Source organism: Salvelinus namaycush, chromosome 2 (assembly GCF_016432855.1).
Source record: "Salvelinus namaycush isolate Seneca chromosome 2, SaNama_1.0, whole genome shotgun sequence".
NCBI classification, from domain to species: Eukaryota; Metazoa; Chordata; class Actinopteri; order Salmoniformes; family Salmonidae; genus Salvelinus; species Salvelinus namaycush.
The window spans coordinates 26,932,819-26,946,325 of NC_052308.1; the positions used below are offsets into that span (position 1 = coordinate 26,932,819).

At 42.7% G+C, this 13,507-nt stretch overlaps 1 protein-coding gene across 1 annotated transcript in view; it reads right to left on the reverse strand.

Moving 5' to 3' along the window:
* LOC120025081 (CD9 antigen-like) overlaps positions 1 to 667 on the reverse strand; it is a 13,318-nt gene extending 12,651 nt beyond the window's left edge. The window contains exon 1 of the mRNA XM_038969518.1: positions 136 to 667. Within this exon, the coding sequence (XP_038825446.1) occupies positions 136 to 204 (69 nt within the window). The 5' untranslated portion in view covers positions 205 to 667. The remainder of the gene's footprint in view (positions 1 to 135) is intronic.
* Between the last annotated feature and the right edge of the window lie 12,840 nt (positions 668 to 13,507).

A 13,507-nucleotide genomic window follows, 5' to 3' on the forward strand; every position in this document is an offset into this window, starting at 1 on the left:
CACACACACACACACACACACACACACACACACACACACACACACACACACACACACACACACACACACACACACACACACACACACACACACACACACACACACAGGTTTTTTAATAGTATAGTAGTGACTCACCCAGAAAATGAGGTTGAACGCGAACATCAGGTATTTGACGCACATCTCACTTCCTGATAGAGCGGCCATAGCGACACTAGTTACAGCGGCACAGTTCTCCTCTACTCTCCCGCTAAACGGTTATTAACAACAAACCCACCAAACGACAATTTTAATACTAATAATTATTATGGTGTACAGTACACAAAGAGGAATCCGTTCTCCGCTGAGTCTTTCTCTGCCGCTGCTCTGCCGCGTCTCGTGCGCGTGTAGCGGTCCACCCCAGAGCGAGACCAACGGCTGTAGGTCTGTCCTGCTCTTTTTCTCTGAATGTCTCACTCTCACTGTATCGCTTCTTCATTTAACGTAACACTACAAAATGTATATATAAAGCCACATGTTATGACAGATCTATACCATATGAACAGATTAGACTATTATCAGAAGACGCTAAAAACGGTATGTTTGAATGTATGAATATTCTGTTTTTAATATGAATATTGGGATTCCATCCGCTGGTGCATTACGTAATGTATAAGCAGTAATCACGTCATCTCTCTGGACAACGGCAAATCGCGTGATAGTAATAAAATAGATAGTTTGATAAATGAATAAACGGATGAATGGACAGCGTACACGAGCATGACTGATATTGATGGGCTGGGCTGCTTTAACGTTGTCCCAAAAGTGAATCCTTCTACATCAGACACGCACACACACGCACACCATAGCCTACTTCTCCGAGGCTGTTGTTAAAGGGCCAGCGCCCCCTTCTGTCTGTCTGTCTCGTGTAGCCTCAGTCATACTACACTGAATAAAAATTTAAACGCAACATGTAAAGTGTTGGTCCCATGTTTCATGAGTTGAAATAAAAGATTGCAGACATTTTCAATATGCACAAAAGCTTATTTCTTTCAAATTGTGTGCACAAATTTGTTTGCATCCCTGTTAGTGAGCATTTCTCCTTTCCAAGATAATCCATCCACCTGACAGGTGTAGCATATCAAGAAGCTGATTAAACAGCATGATCATTACACAGGTGTATCTCTAAAATGTGCAGTTTTGTCACACAACACAATGCCACAGATGTCTCAAGTTTTAATGGAGTGTGCAATTGGCATGCTGAATGCAGGAATGTCCACCAGAGCTGTTGCCAGAGAACTGAATGTTCATTTCTCTACCATAAGCCGCCTCCAACGTTGTTTTAGAAAATTTGGCAGTACATCCAACCGGCCTCACAACTGCAGGCCTTGTGTATGGCATCATGTGGGCGAGCGGTTTGCTGATGTCAACATTGTGAACAGAGTGCCCCATGGTGGCGGTGGGGTTATGGTATGGGCAGGCATAAGCTGAGGACAACGAACACAATTGTATTTTATCGATGGCATTTTGAATGCACAGAGATGCACATGTTTGGGATGCTCTTGATCGACATGTACGACAGTGTGTTCCAGTTCCCAGCAAATTCCAGCAACTTCGCACACCCATTGAAGAGGAGTGGGACAACATTACACAGGCCACAATCAACAGCCTGATCAACTCTATGCGAAGGAGATGTGTCGCATTTGCATGAGGCAAATGGTGATCACACCAGGTAATGACGGATTTTCTGATCCATGCCCTTGCCTTTTTTTTTAAGGTATCTGTGACCAACAGATGCATATCTGCATTCCCAGTCATGTGAAATCTTTTTAGGGCCTAATGATTTTATTTCAATTGACTGATTTCCTTATATGAACTGTAACTCAGTAAAGTCTTTGAAATTGTTGCATGTTGCGTTTATATTTTAGTTCAGTATATATGAATTTGACTGCGCATTTATCTGTCTACCTCTGTGTGTGTGTTAGTCTCCAGGGTATAAGAACCACAACTCCCATGAACCAGTGCTTCAGTCACATGATGGCTTTACTGATATATACCGTAGAGACAGACTGAGACAGTTGATGTAACATGACAATTCTGGTCATCATATTGTACATCACGCTACACAGAAATACAGTAGAAGAACACACAATCCAAACAACAAAAATATTTGCTGAAGCAATTTCTCATGACCATCATTCCAAATCCTGTGTTGTGGACATTGGAACTACGTGAGAAGCATGAAGTTCATGGCTAGCACTGAAGTAGGTAACATCTTATCACAGGGGTGTTTTTTGTAAAAACTAAATAAGAATGGTCAAAGGGGAGGACAGAAGTAGGCCTACATACAGTGTGCAGGAGTCCCTTGAACCATTTTAGAACAAAATAAGAACATCAACAAAAACACAGTAACACAAAAGATTCAAGTCAATGGCCTTACAAGAGGAGTGTGGCCTATATCTCAGACACATGGCCTGTTGTGTTGTGTTTTACCTACACTTGCTTGAGGCAAGTCTAGGATGTTCCAATGTCATCAGTGTACGTGTGTGTGTGTGTCTGTGTGTGTTTGTGCGAGCGTGTTTCAGAGTGTTCTTAAATGTTTGGCCTCAGTGACTAGAGAGTGTTGCAATAGAGTGTTGCTGGGTTACTGTTGATCACTCCTTTGATTGGCCCACTGATACTTCCTGCTCTGTATCACAGGGTTGAGATGATGGACTCCCCTGTTTCAAACTCTCCCCTTCGCTCTCCAAATTACCCCCCTTTCCTTCCATATCATCCCTGTCTCTCCCGGCCCCTCCCATGTTTCCCTCCATCCAATCCCTTTCTCTCTCCACTCCTTCGCTGTTCCCAGTCGCCTCCTCCTCTCCACCACTGGCAGGGATCTCAGTCGTGATGTCATTGTCGTAGTCTGTTATCAGGAATGTGGGCTGTATGTGAGAATAGAGTCTCACCAGCTCTTCATCCTCATCATCATCACTGGTCCTGATGGCCTCTTCATCCCCCAGGAAGCAGTCATCATCACCGATGGAGGCTGTCTCAGGGCTGTGTGTGGAGGGTCTGCGCTCCTCAGGGTACCCTGGTTGTCCTACCTGCTCTGGGCAGGTGATGGTCAGTGCAGGGGTATGTGTTTGCCCTGGGGTGGGTTTAGGTGGGGGTGCCCCTACCCTGTCCTGCTCTGGACAGGGTGGAGTAAGTAAAAGTGTGTGATTATATCCTGTACACTCAGGATTGTGTATCGGGTCTGGAGTAGGTGAGAAAGGGAGAGGTGTGGTAGGTGAGGTAGGAGGGGGTGTGGGGTGAGGGGGTGAGTTGATCGGAGTGGGAGGAGGTAAATGTGTGTGTACCTGCTGTTGGTTAGGTGAGGTAGGTGTCTCTCTTCTCTGAGTGGGTGCACCTATGGCATCTGCAACAGGGGAGGGGTGTGTAGCTAAAGGTGAGTCTGTCTGATCCATGGTAGGTTTAGGTGATGGGTGTGGGGGGGTACTAGAGCTGGAGTTGCACAGGAGTTGAGGGGATGTCTTGAGTAGTTCAGGTGTGATGGTTGTAGCAGGTGTATGGGTGGAGTTGTGTGACGCAGAGCCATGATTGGGGTTTGTATGAGTGGAGCTGGCTAGTATAGGCTGGATGTAGGTTGTTGAAGGTGGAGCTATGGGTAAAGCGTTGAATGGAGAAGGGTCCGAGTCTGCAGGTGTGTAGATGCTCTGACCTCCCAGTAGCTTGGAGGTGGAGGTGGAGGTGCTTAGACCCTCCTTTTTGAACTTCACCTCATCAAGGACTGGCATGGGGCTACTGTGACTCACCTGGGGAGAAAAGACACAAATCGACATGGCTGACTGACTGTCTCACTGATACACTATGTGATGTTAGCTCACTTGCTCCTTCATCTATTAACTCACACACACACACACACACACACACACACACACACACACACACACACACACACACACACACACACACACACACACACACACACACACACACACACACACACACACACACACACACACACACACACACACACACACACACACGAGTAGAGAGGAGATTAGAGACTCACCAGTTGGAACCATTGTAATCTCTAGACCAGCAGGGAAGATAAAACAGAGAGACACACAGGTCAGTGCACAGGACCAGAATGTCTAAATGTTAGAGGTTAAAAGTTAAAAGGGTAGGGGTCAGGGTGAAGTGTCAGTATATCTCACCACATTGGGGTGTTTTCCCTGTGCTATACAGCCCCTGTCCTCTGGGTCCTTCAGTCCTCTGTATGTCCGGAGGACATGCTGCAGTGCATACAGAGCGCAGCCTAACAGAGTCAGCCCCAGGATGACCACACCCATAGCCTTGCCTACTGCACAGCTACCATGGAGACGCCCATCCCCCAATGGGCCCTGAGGGACTGCACACACATATAGTACCTGTCAAAAGTTTGGACACACCTACTCATTCAAGGGTTTTTCTTAATTTTTTACTATTTTCTATGTTGTAGAATAATAGTGAAGACATCAACACTATGAAATAACACATATGGAATGATGTAGTAACCAAAAAAGTGTTAAACAAATCAAAATATATTTTATACTTGAGATTCTTCAAAGTAGCCACCCTTTGTCTTGATGACAGCTTTGCACACTCCTGGCATTCTCTCAACCAGCTTCATGAGCTAGTCACCTGGAATGCATTTCAATTAACAGATGTGCCTTGTTAAAAGTTCATTTGTGGAACTTCTTTCCTTCTTAATGCATTTGAGCCAATCAGTTGTGTTGTGACAAGGTAGGGTTGGTATACAGAAGATAGCCCTATTTGGTAAAAGACCAAGTCCATATTATGGCAAGAACAGCTCAAATAAGCAAAGACAAACAACAGTCCATCATTACTTTAAGACATAAAGGTCAGTCAATACGGAAAATTTCAAGAACTTTGAAAGTTTATTCAAGTGCAGTCGCAAAAACCATCAAGCGCTATGATGAAACTGGCTCTCATGAAGATCGCCACAGGAAAGGAAGACCCAGAGGTACCTCTGCTGCAGAGGATAAGTTCATTAGAGTTACCATCCTCAGAAATTGCTGCCCAAATAAATGCTTCACGGAGTTCAAGTAACACACACATCTCAACATCAACTTTTCAGAGGAGACTGTGTGAATCAGGCCTTCATGGTTGAATTGCTGAAAAGAAACCACTTCTAATGGACACCAATAATAAGAAGAGACATGCTTGGGCCAAGAAACACGAGCAATGGACATTAGACCGGTGGAAATCTGTCCTTTGGTCTGATGAGTCCAAATTTGAGATTTTTGGTCCCAACTCCCGTGTCTTTGCGAGACGCAGAGTAGGTGATCTCTGCATGTGTGGTTCCCACCGTGAAGCATGGAGGCGGAGGTGTGATGGTGTGGGGGTGCTTTGCTGGTGACACTGTCTGTGATTTATTTAGAATTCAAGGCACACTTAACCAGCACGGCTACCACAGCATTCTGCAGCGAGACATCCCATCTGGATTTCACTTAGTGAGACTATCATTTGTTTTTCAACAGAACATCGACCCAACACACCCCAAGGCTGTGTAAGGGCTATTTGACCAAGAAGGAGAGTGATGGAGTGCTGCATCAGATGACCTGGCCTCCACAATCACCCGACCTCAACCCAATTGAGATGGTTTGGGATGAGTTGGACCACAGAGTGAAGGAAAAGCAGCCAACAAGTGCTCAACATATGTGGGAACTCCTTCAAGACTGTTGGAAAAGGTAAAGGTAAAGCTGGTTGAGAGAATGCCAAGAGTGTGCAAAGCTGTCATCAAGGCAAAGGGTGGCTACTTTGAAGAATCTTAAATATAAAATATATTTTGATTTGTTGAACACTTTTTTGGTTACTACATGACTCCAAATGTGTTATTTCATAGTTTTAATGTCTTCACTATTATTCTACAATGTAGATAATAGTAAAAATTAAGAAAAACCCTTGAATGAGTAGGTGTGTCCAGACTTTTGACTGGTACTGTATGCACACTTACACGGATGATGATGAACTGTAGAGCAAGTACGACCACATAAATTGTAATTGTGTGTGTGTGTGTGTGTGTATGTGTGTGCGGCTGTGTTACCTATTTGTCCTTCATACAGCACCTCCACCTTTATGAGAGCCGTGGCCATGTCACCTGACTCCAGATCCACAGCCACTACCTGCATGATATCATCATCATCATCATCATCATCATCATCATCATTATCCTCATCATCACCACCAATGTAGCTTGTCCATCATTACGTTGTTCTCTCGTATACTGTTCTGTCCAATCAAAGCTCACCTTCAGACTGTGTTTCTGTGATGGCCGTAGCTGATTGGTCCTGGCGATCAGAAGCCCCTCCTGTGTGATGTGGTAAAACTCTGTGTGATTGGATGAGGACCTCAGGGAGTAGTGCATTTTGGGATTAATCCCCTACCAATTGAGAGAAGAGAGAGTTGAAGTTACAGAATATTACACTATGCATAGTCCAGCTGTGTGTATGAGCGTGTGTGTGTGTGTGTGTGTGTGTGTTTGTGTTTGTATGCATACATCAGAGAAGTCCCTGTCCTGTATCTGTAGCAGCAGCACGGTGTTTCCGTAAGTGTTGACCAGTGAGGCAGGGCTGTTGCCTTCAGTGACAAAAGCACGGTATTCGGCCCGACCAAACTGGGGAGGAAAGCGGTTGACAGCCACAACACGGACCACCACTGTGGCAACTGAGTACTTCCTAGGGTCATTCCTCTGGTACGCCTGAGGAGGGGGGGAGAGTTTTCAGTTATTTAGAGTCTCTGTAGTCGTGTGTGTGTGTGTGTGTGTGTGTGTGTGTGTGTGTGTGTGTGTGTGTGTGTGTGTGTGTGTGTGTGTGTGTGTGTGTGTGTGTGTGTGTGTGTGTGTGTGTGTGTGTGTGTCTCTCACCATGACCCGTAGGCGTAGTGTTGGTGTCAGTAGTCTGTTCTCTACTTCTTTCATCAGACGCACCTCCCCTGTCAGCTCATCCATCACAAAACGCCCATTATCAGCCCCTGACAACATATATTGTAAACAGTGTTGGGGAGTAGTGAACTATATGTAGTTCAACTAGTAATATAGCTACATTTTGCAGTAGCTTGGTGGTAGTTGAACTAAATGCAAATCTAGGTAGTGTTTTCAGTATTTAATTACTTTTTTGCCAAGTAGCAGTGTAGCTAACTACTGGAACTACACACATTTTTTTTTGCAAATATTTAATTACATTTGGGTGAAGTTGGCAATCATTTCCTTTCTTGGCATCAGACCTGCCTAATTCTCACTTACAACATCGTTTTTGTATTTAATAGGCTAAATTGCACATTCTGCTAACATATGACCCCAAAGTGATCTGTTCTTGCAATTTGTAGTCTGTGACATAATAGATTTACATATGATAATTTTTCATCAAGTAGTTTGGATGTAGTGAACTACTTTTTCAGATGAACTTTAGTTAAGTAAACTATATTTTTCTTAAGAGTAGGTTTAGTTTAGCTTAACTGTTTCCAGTGTGAAGTAATTGGTAGCCTTGTAAACTATACTGTTTATCAACTCCCAATAATACGTTGCATTTCATTCTAAAGATAAACGATGGTGGTTTGTATGCGTGTGTATGTGTGTGTGTGTTGTACCTGACAGGATGCTATAGCTGAGAGGTGAGTTGAGGCCTCTGTCTCCATCCACAGCATTGATCGGCCCAGGAGAGAAGTCCAGAAGAACGTCCTATAACAGAGACAACATTAACACAATACATCAGTCCCTAACCCCTAACACCTACCACCAACACCTAACCCTGGGCACTAACCTGTTCGCCTTCTGTGATGTTAACCGTGTAGACGGGGTTGGTGCAGACACGATTCGATTGGTCGTTAGAGGGGGGCGTGCACGGCAGGAATTGTGGGTACTGGTCATCTCCGTCCAAGATATTCACGGTCAGGATGGCACTGGTGTTGAACTTCTCCACAGTGTTCATCTCCTACACACACACACACACACACACACACACACACACACACACACACACACACACACACACACACACACACACACACACACACACACACACACACACACACACACAGACCATATATCAGACTGAGATATTAGTTCCAGTCATGCCATCTGAATGGTTAAAGGTGTGCATTATTCACAAAATATATCAAGCAGATGGTAGGCACAGCCAAGTTCTTTCTGTAACTATAGGCTAGGTGCATTTAGGGTACCGAAGCATATATGGTGATCTTCAGTTGTGTTTTGGTCTCGTAGTCCAGAGGCTTGGCCAGTATCACCTCTCCACTATTAGGGAGATCCACTCTGAAGTAGGCAGCATCAGGCTGGAACAGAGACCACACACAAATACTGTACACACTCATTTCAATGCAGAAGTATTTTTTATTTATTTGATACAGTAAGGAGATCTGGTATTTATTTATGTATAAAACTTTATTGATACAGTACCGAGGTCTGGTCGATGGAGTACATTATGGTGTCGCCATCTGCATCTGTGGCCTGGACTGTAAACACCACTGTCTTCACCTCAGCCAGCTAGACATGGACATCATGCAATAATCGGCTTCAGTTTATGTCTGTACTTGTGTGTGTGTGTGTGTGTGTGTGTGTGTGTGTGTGTGTGTGTGTGTGTGTGTGTGTGTGTGTGTGTGTGTGTGTGTGTGTGTGTGTGTATGTGTGTGTGTGTGTGTGTGTGTGTGTGTGTACTGTATATGTGTGCGTACGTGAGTATGTATGTAGTGTAGCCTACTTACCTCACTGATGCTGCGAGGCTGTATGGTGCTCTCCACAAACTCAGGAGTGTTATCATTCTCATTCAGAATCTCCACCATGATCCTGTACTCACTCTGAAACACACACACACACACACACACACACACACACACACACACACACACACACACACACACACACACACACACACACACACACACACACACACACACACACACACACACACTCAAACATTTAGAAGTTTTGGATCCATAGTAATATCACTTTGGTATAAAGGACAAATATATTTCCAGATATGTACAGTCTCTACCTGCACAGTGTCCTCCTCATAGCAGGTCAACGCTGCCATCAGGACTGGGCCCTGCACCTGAGACACACACACACACAGACACACACACAACATATATAATGCTTCATATCTGCACATGACCCTGCTGAGAGTTGTTCTTTGAGTCAACTAAACCAAGACAGAACCCTGTCATCATTGTGACAAAGTTGTGATAACGTTTTTACCTCCCGGTCCAGAACTCTATCCAATGGTGCATTGAGTCTGATGCTCCGCCTTTCTAGGAAGAACCAATCAGCGTCCTCCCCAGTTAGGCTCCAGACAACATCATTGGCTGTCAGCTCAGTGTTGAGCTCAGCGATGAGTTCTCCTATCATGCTGTTCTCTTTGACCGTGGAAAACACATCCTGGCCCTCCAGACATGGGTTCCCTGACAATCAGACAAGCTTGTGATTAGCAGAGTAGCCAATCAGACAAGTCTATGATTAGCAGAGTGGCCAATCAGACAAACAGTTTGATGTGATTGATTAGGATCCCCATGGCAACAGCTAGTCTTACATAACAAATAAGAGATTACAGACAAATGTTTTTATAATTTCCATATATTTAAAAACATTAACATGTAGTGTGTGTGTGCATCTATCAGTTACACATACATGTCAGTACATACACACAACAAGTAGGTCACGTGGGGGAGAGGCGTTGTGCCGTGAGGTGTTGCTTTATTTGTTTTTTGAATCCAGGTTTGCTGTTCACTTGCGCAATATAAGATGGAAGTGAGTTCCATGCACTCATGGCTCTTTATAATACTGTACGTCTCCTTGAATTTGGTCTGGACCTGTGAACTGGGAAAATACCCCTGGTGGCATGTCTGATGTGGTAAGTATATGTGTCAGTGCTGTGTGTAAGTTGACTATGAAAACAATTTGGAATTTCCAACACATGAATGTTTCTTGTAAAAACCAGAAGTGATGCTGTCAGAATTTCCTCAACCCTTAGCCAAGAGAGACTGGCATGCATAGTATTCATATAGCCCTCTGATTACAATGAAGAGCAAGAAGTGCCGCTCTGGTCTAGGCCAGCTGCAGCTTAACTAGGTCTTTCTTTGCAGCACTTGACTACATGACTAGACAATAATCAAGATAAGATAAAACTAGAACCTACTGGACTTGCTTTGTGGAGCGTGATGTCAAAAAAGCAGAGCATCTCTTTATTACAGACAGATCTCTCCACATCTGTACAACCATTGAATCTATATGTGTTGTGCATGACAGTTTACAATCGAAGGTAACACCAAGTAATTTAGTCTCCTCAACTTATTCAACAGCCACACCATTCATTACCATATTCAGCTGAGGTCTAGAACATAGGGAATGAATTGTACCAAATACAATGCTCTTAGTTTTAGAGATGTTCAGAACCAGTTTATTACTGGCCATCCATTCCAAAACTGACTGCAGCACTTGGTTAAGTGTTTCAGTGACTTCATTAGCTGTGGTTACTGATGCGTATATGGTTGAATCATCAACATACATGGACACACATGTTTTGTTTAATGCCAGTGGCAGGTCATTGGTAAAAATAGAAAAGAGTAGAGGGCCTAGAGAGCTGCCCTACAGTACACCACACTTTACATGTTTGATATTAGATAAGCTTCCATTAAAGAAAACCCTCTGAGTTCTAGTAGCTAGATAGCTCTGAATCCACAATATGGCAGTACACAATATTTCATTGAACCTTTATTTAACTAGGCAAGTCAGTTAAGAACAAATTATTATTTACAATGACATCCTACCAGGGAACAGTGGGTTAACTTGGGTAGGGGCAGCATTCGGAAGTTTAGATGAAAAGCATGCCCAAATTAAACTGCCAGCTACTCACCCCCAGAAGCTAAGATATGCATATTATTAGTAGATCTGGATAGAAAACACTCTGAAGTTTCTAAAACTGTTTGAATCATGTCTGTGAGTATAACAGAACTTATTTAGCAGGCGAAACCCCGAGGACAAACCATTCAGATTTAGTTTTTTTGAGGTCACTCTCTTTTCAATGAGATTTCATTGGGAAACCAGATTTCTAAGGGACCTTCTTGCAGTTCCTACCGCTTCCACTGGATGTCAACAGTCTTTAGAAATTGGTTGAGGTTATTCCTTTGTGTAATGAAGAAGTACGGCCATCTTGAAGGAGGGTCATTCGAAGTGTCCTGTTTGTTAGAAGCGCATGACCAGAAAGCTAGCTACAGTTGGTTTTAATCCTGTATTGAACACAGATCATCCCGTCTTCAATTTGATCGATTATTTACGTTAAAAAATACATAAAGTTGTATTACAAAAGTAGTTTGAAATTTTTTGGCAAAGTTTACAGGTAACCTTTGAGATATTTTGTAGTCACGTTTCACAATTTGGAACCAGTGTTTTTCTGGATCAAACGCACCAAATAAATGGACATTTTGGATATATATCGACGGAATTAATCGAACAAAAGGACCATTTGTGATGTTTATGGGACATATTGGAGTGCCAACAACAGAAGCTCGTCAAAGGTAAGGCATGAATTATATTTTTATTTCTGCGTTTTGTGTCGCGCCTGCAGGGTTGAAATATGCTTCTCTCTCTTTGTTTACAATGGTGCTATCCTCAGATAATAGCATCGTTTGCTTTCGCCGAAAAGCCTATTTGAATTCTGACATGTTGGCTGGATTCACAACCAGTGTAGCTTTAATTTTGTATCATGTGTGATTTAATGAAAGTTAGATTTTTATAGTAATTTTTATAGTAGTAGCGTCCCGCCTAAACTCAGATTTTTGGATATAAATATGAACTTTACCGAACAAAACATACAAAACATACAAGTCCTATGAGTGTCATCTGATGAAGATCATCAAAGGTTAGTGATTAATTTTATCTCTATTTCTGCTTTTTGTTACTCCTCTCTTTGGCTGGAAAAATGGCTGTCTTTTTCTGTGACTTGGCTCTAACCTAACATAATCGTTTGGTGTGCTTTCGTCGTAAAACCTTCTTGAAATCGGACACGTTGGCTGGATTTACAACAAGTGTATCTTTAAAATGGTGTAAAATACTTGTATGTTTGAGGAATTTAAATTATGGGATTTCTGTTGTTTTGAATTTGGCGGCCTGCAGTTTCACTGGCTGTTGACGAGGTGGGACGCTACCGTCCCACATACCCTAGTGAGGTTTTAACTGCCTTGGTTACTGGCCCAAAGCTACTGGCCCAAAGGTTTTAACTGCCTTGGTTACTGGCCCAAAGCTCTAACCACTAGACTACCTGCCTAGTGGTAAGAGGTTGGAAAGCCAGAACACATACGTTTTCTCAACAACAGGTTATGGTCAATAATATCAAAGGCTGTACTGAAATCTAACAGTACAGCTCCCACAATCTTCTTATTATCAATTTATTTCAACCAATCATCATTTGTGTCAGTGCAGTACATGTTGAGTGCTCTTCTCTGTAAGCATGCTGAAAGTCTGTTGTAATTTGTTTACATAGAAATAGCATTGTATTTGATCAAACACAAATTTTCCCAAAAGTTTGATGAGAGCTGGCAGCAAGCTGATAGGTCTGCTGTTAGAACCAGTAAAGGCAGCTTTACCACTCTTGAGTAGAGGAATGACTTTGGCTTCCCTCCAGGCCTGAGAACAAAGACTTTCCTCTAGGCTCAGATTAAAGATACAGTATGACAGATAAAAGTGTCTATAGAGTCAGCTACCATCCTCATTAGCTTTCCATCTAAGTTGTCAATGCAAGGAAGTTTGCCATTATTGATCGATATTGATTTTTTTCACCTCTCCCTCGATAACTTTACAAAATTCAAAACTTACAATGCTTTTCTTTTATTATTAGTTTTTTATGCATGAGTACAATGGCTCAGTGTTTGTTGTTGGCATTTCCTGCATAAGTTTGGCAACTTTGCCAATGACGTAATCATTAAAATAATTGGCAACATCAAATGGTTTTGTGACGAATAAGCCATCTGATTTGATGAAAGATGGAGTTTAATTTGTCTTTCTGCCCATAATTTCATTTAAAGTATATCATTGATCTTGGCTTCATAATACAGTTTATTCTTCTTTTTGTTAAGTTTAGTCACATAATTTCTTAATTTGCAGTAAGTCAGCCAGTCAGATGTGCAGCCAGACTTATTAGCTTTTTGACTTGTTGAACCTTTTAGGAATAAGCCACACAGGGAACACAATTTCTACTGACAACAAACACCTCGTATAGGTATTTATAGGTTATTTCACATCATAGATTTAAATCAATAAAAAGGGACATTCTGGCAAAGCAATAATGACACACAGATCTACAGCAATGGAGAAGCTTAGCGGAACGATGGGTGCATTTGCCATAAACATATGCCGGTACTTACAATTTTCTCCTCTTACAGTTTGGTCTAAACCAGGGTCACCACTTCCATCCTCCAAAGACACGCCATCTTCTACAATGGTAAAGAGATGCCCTGAACAAACCAAAACAGT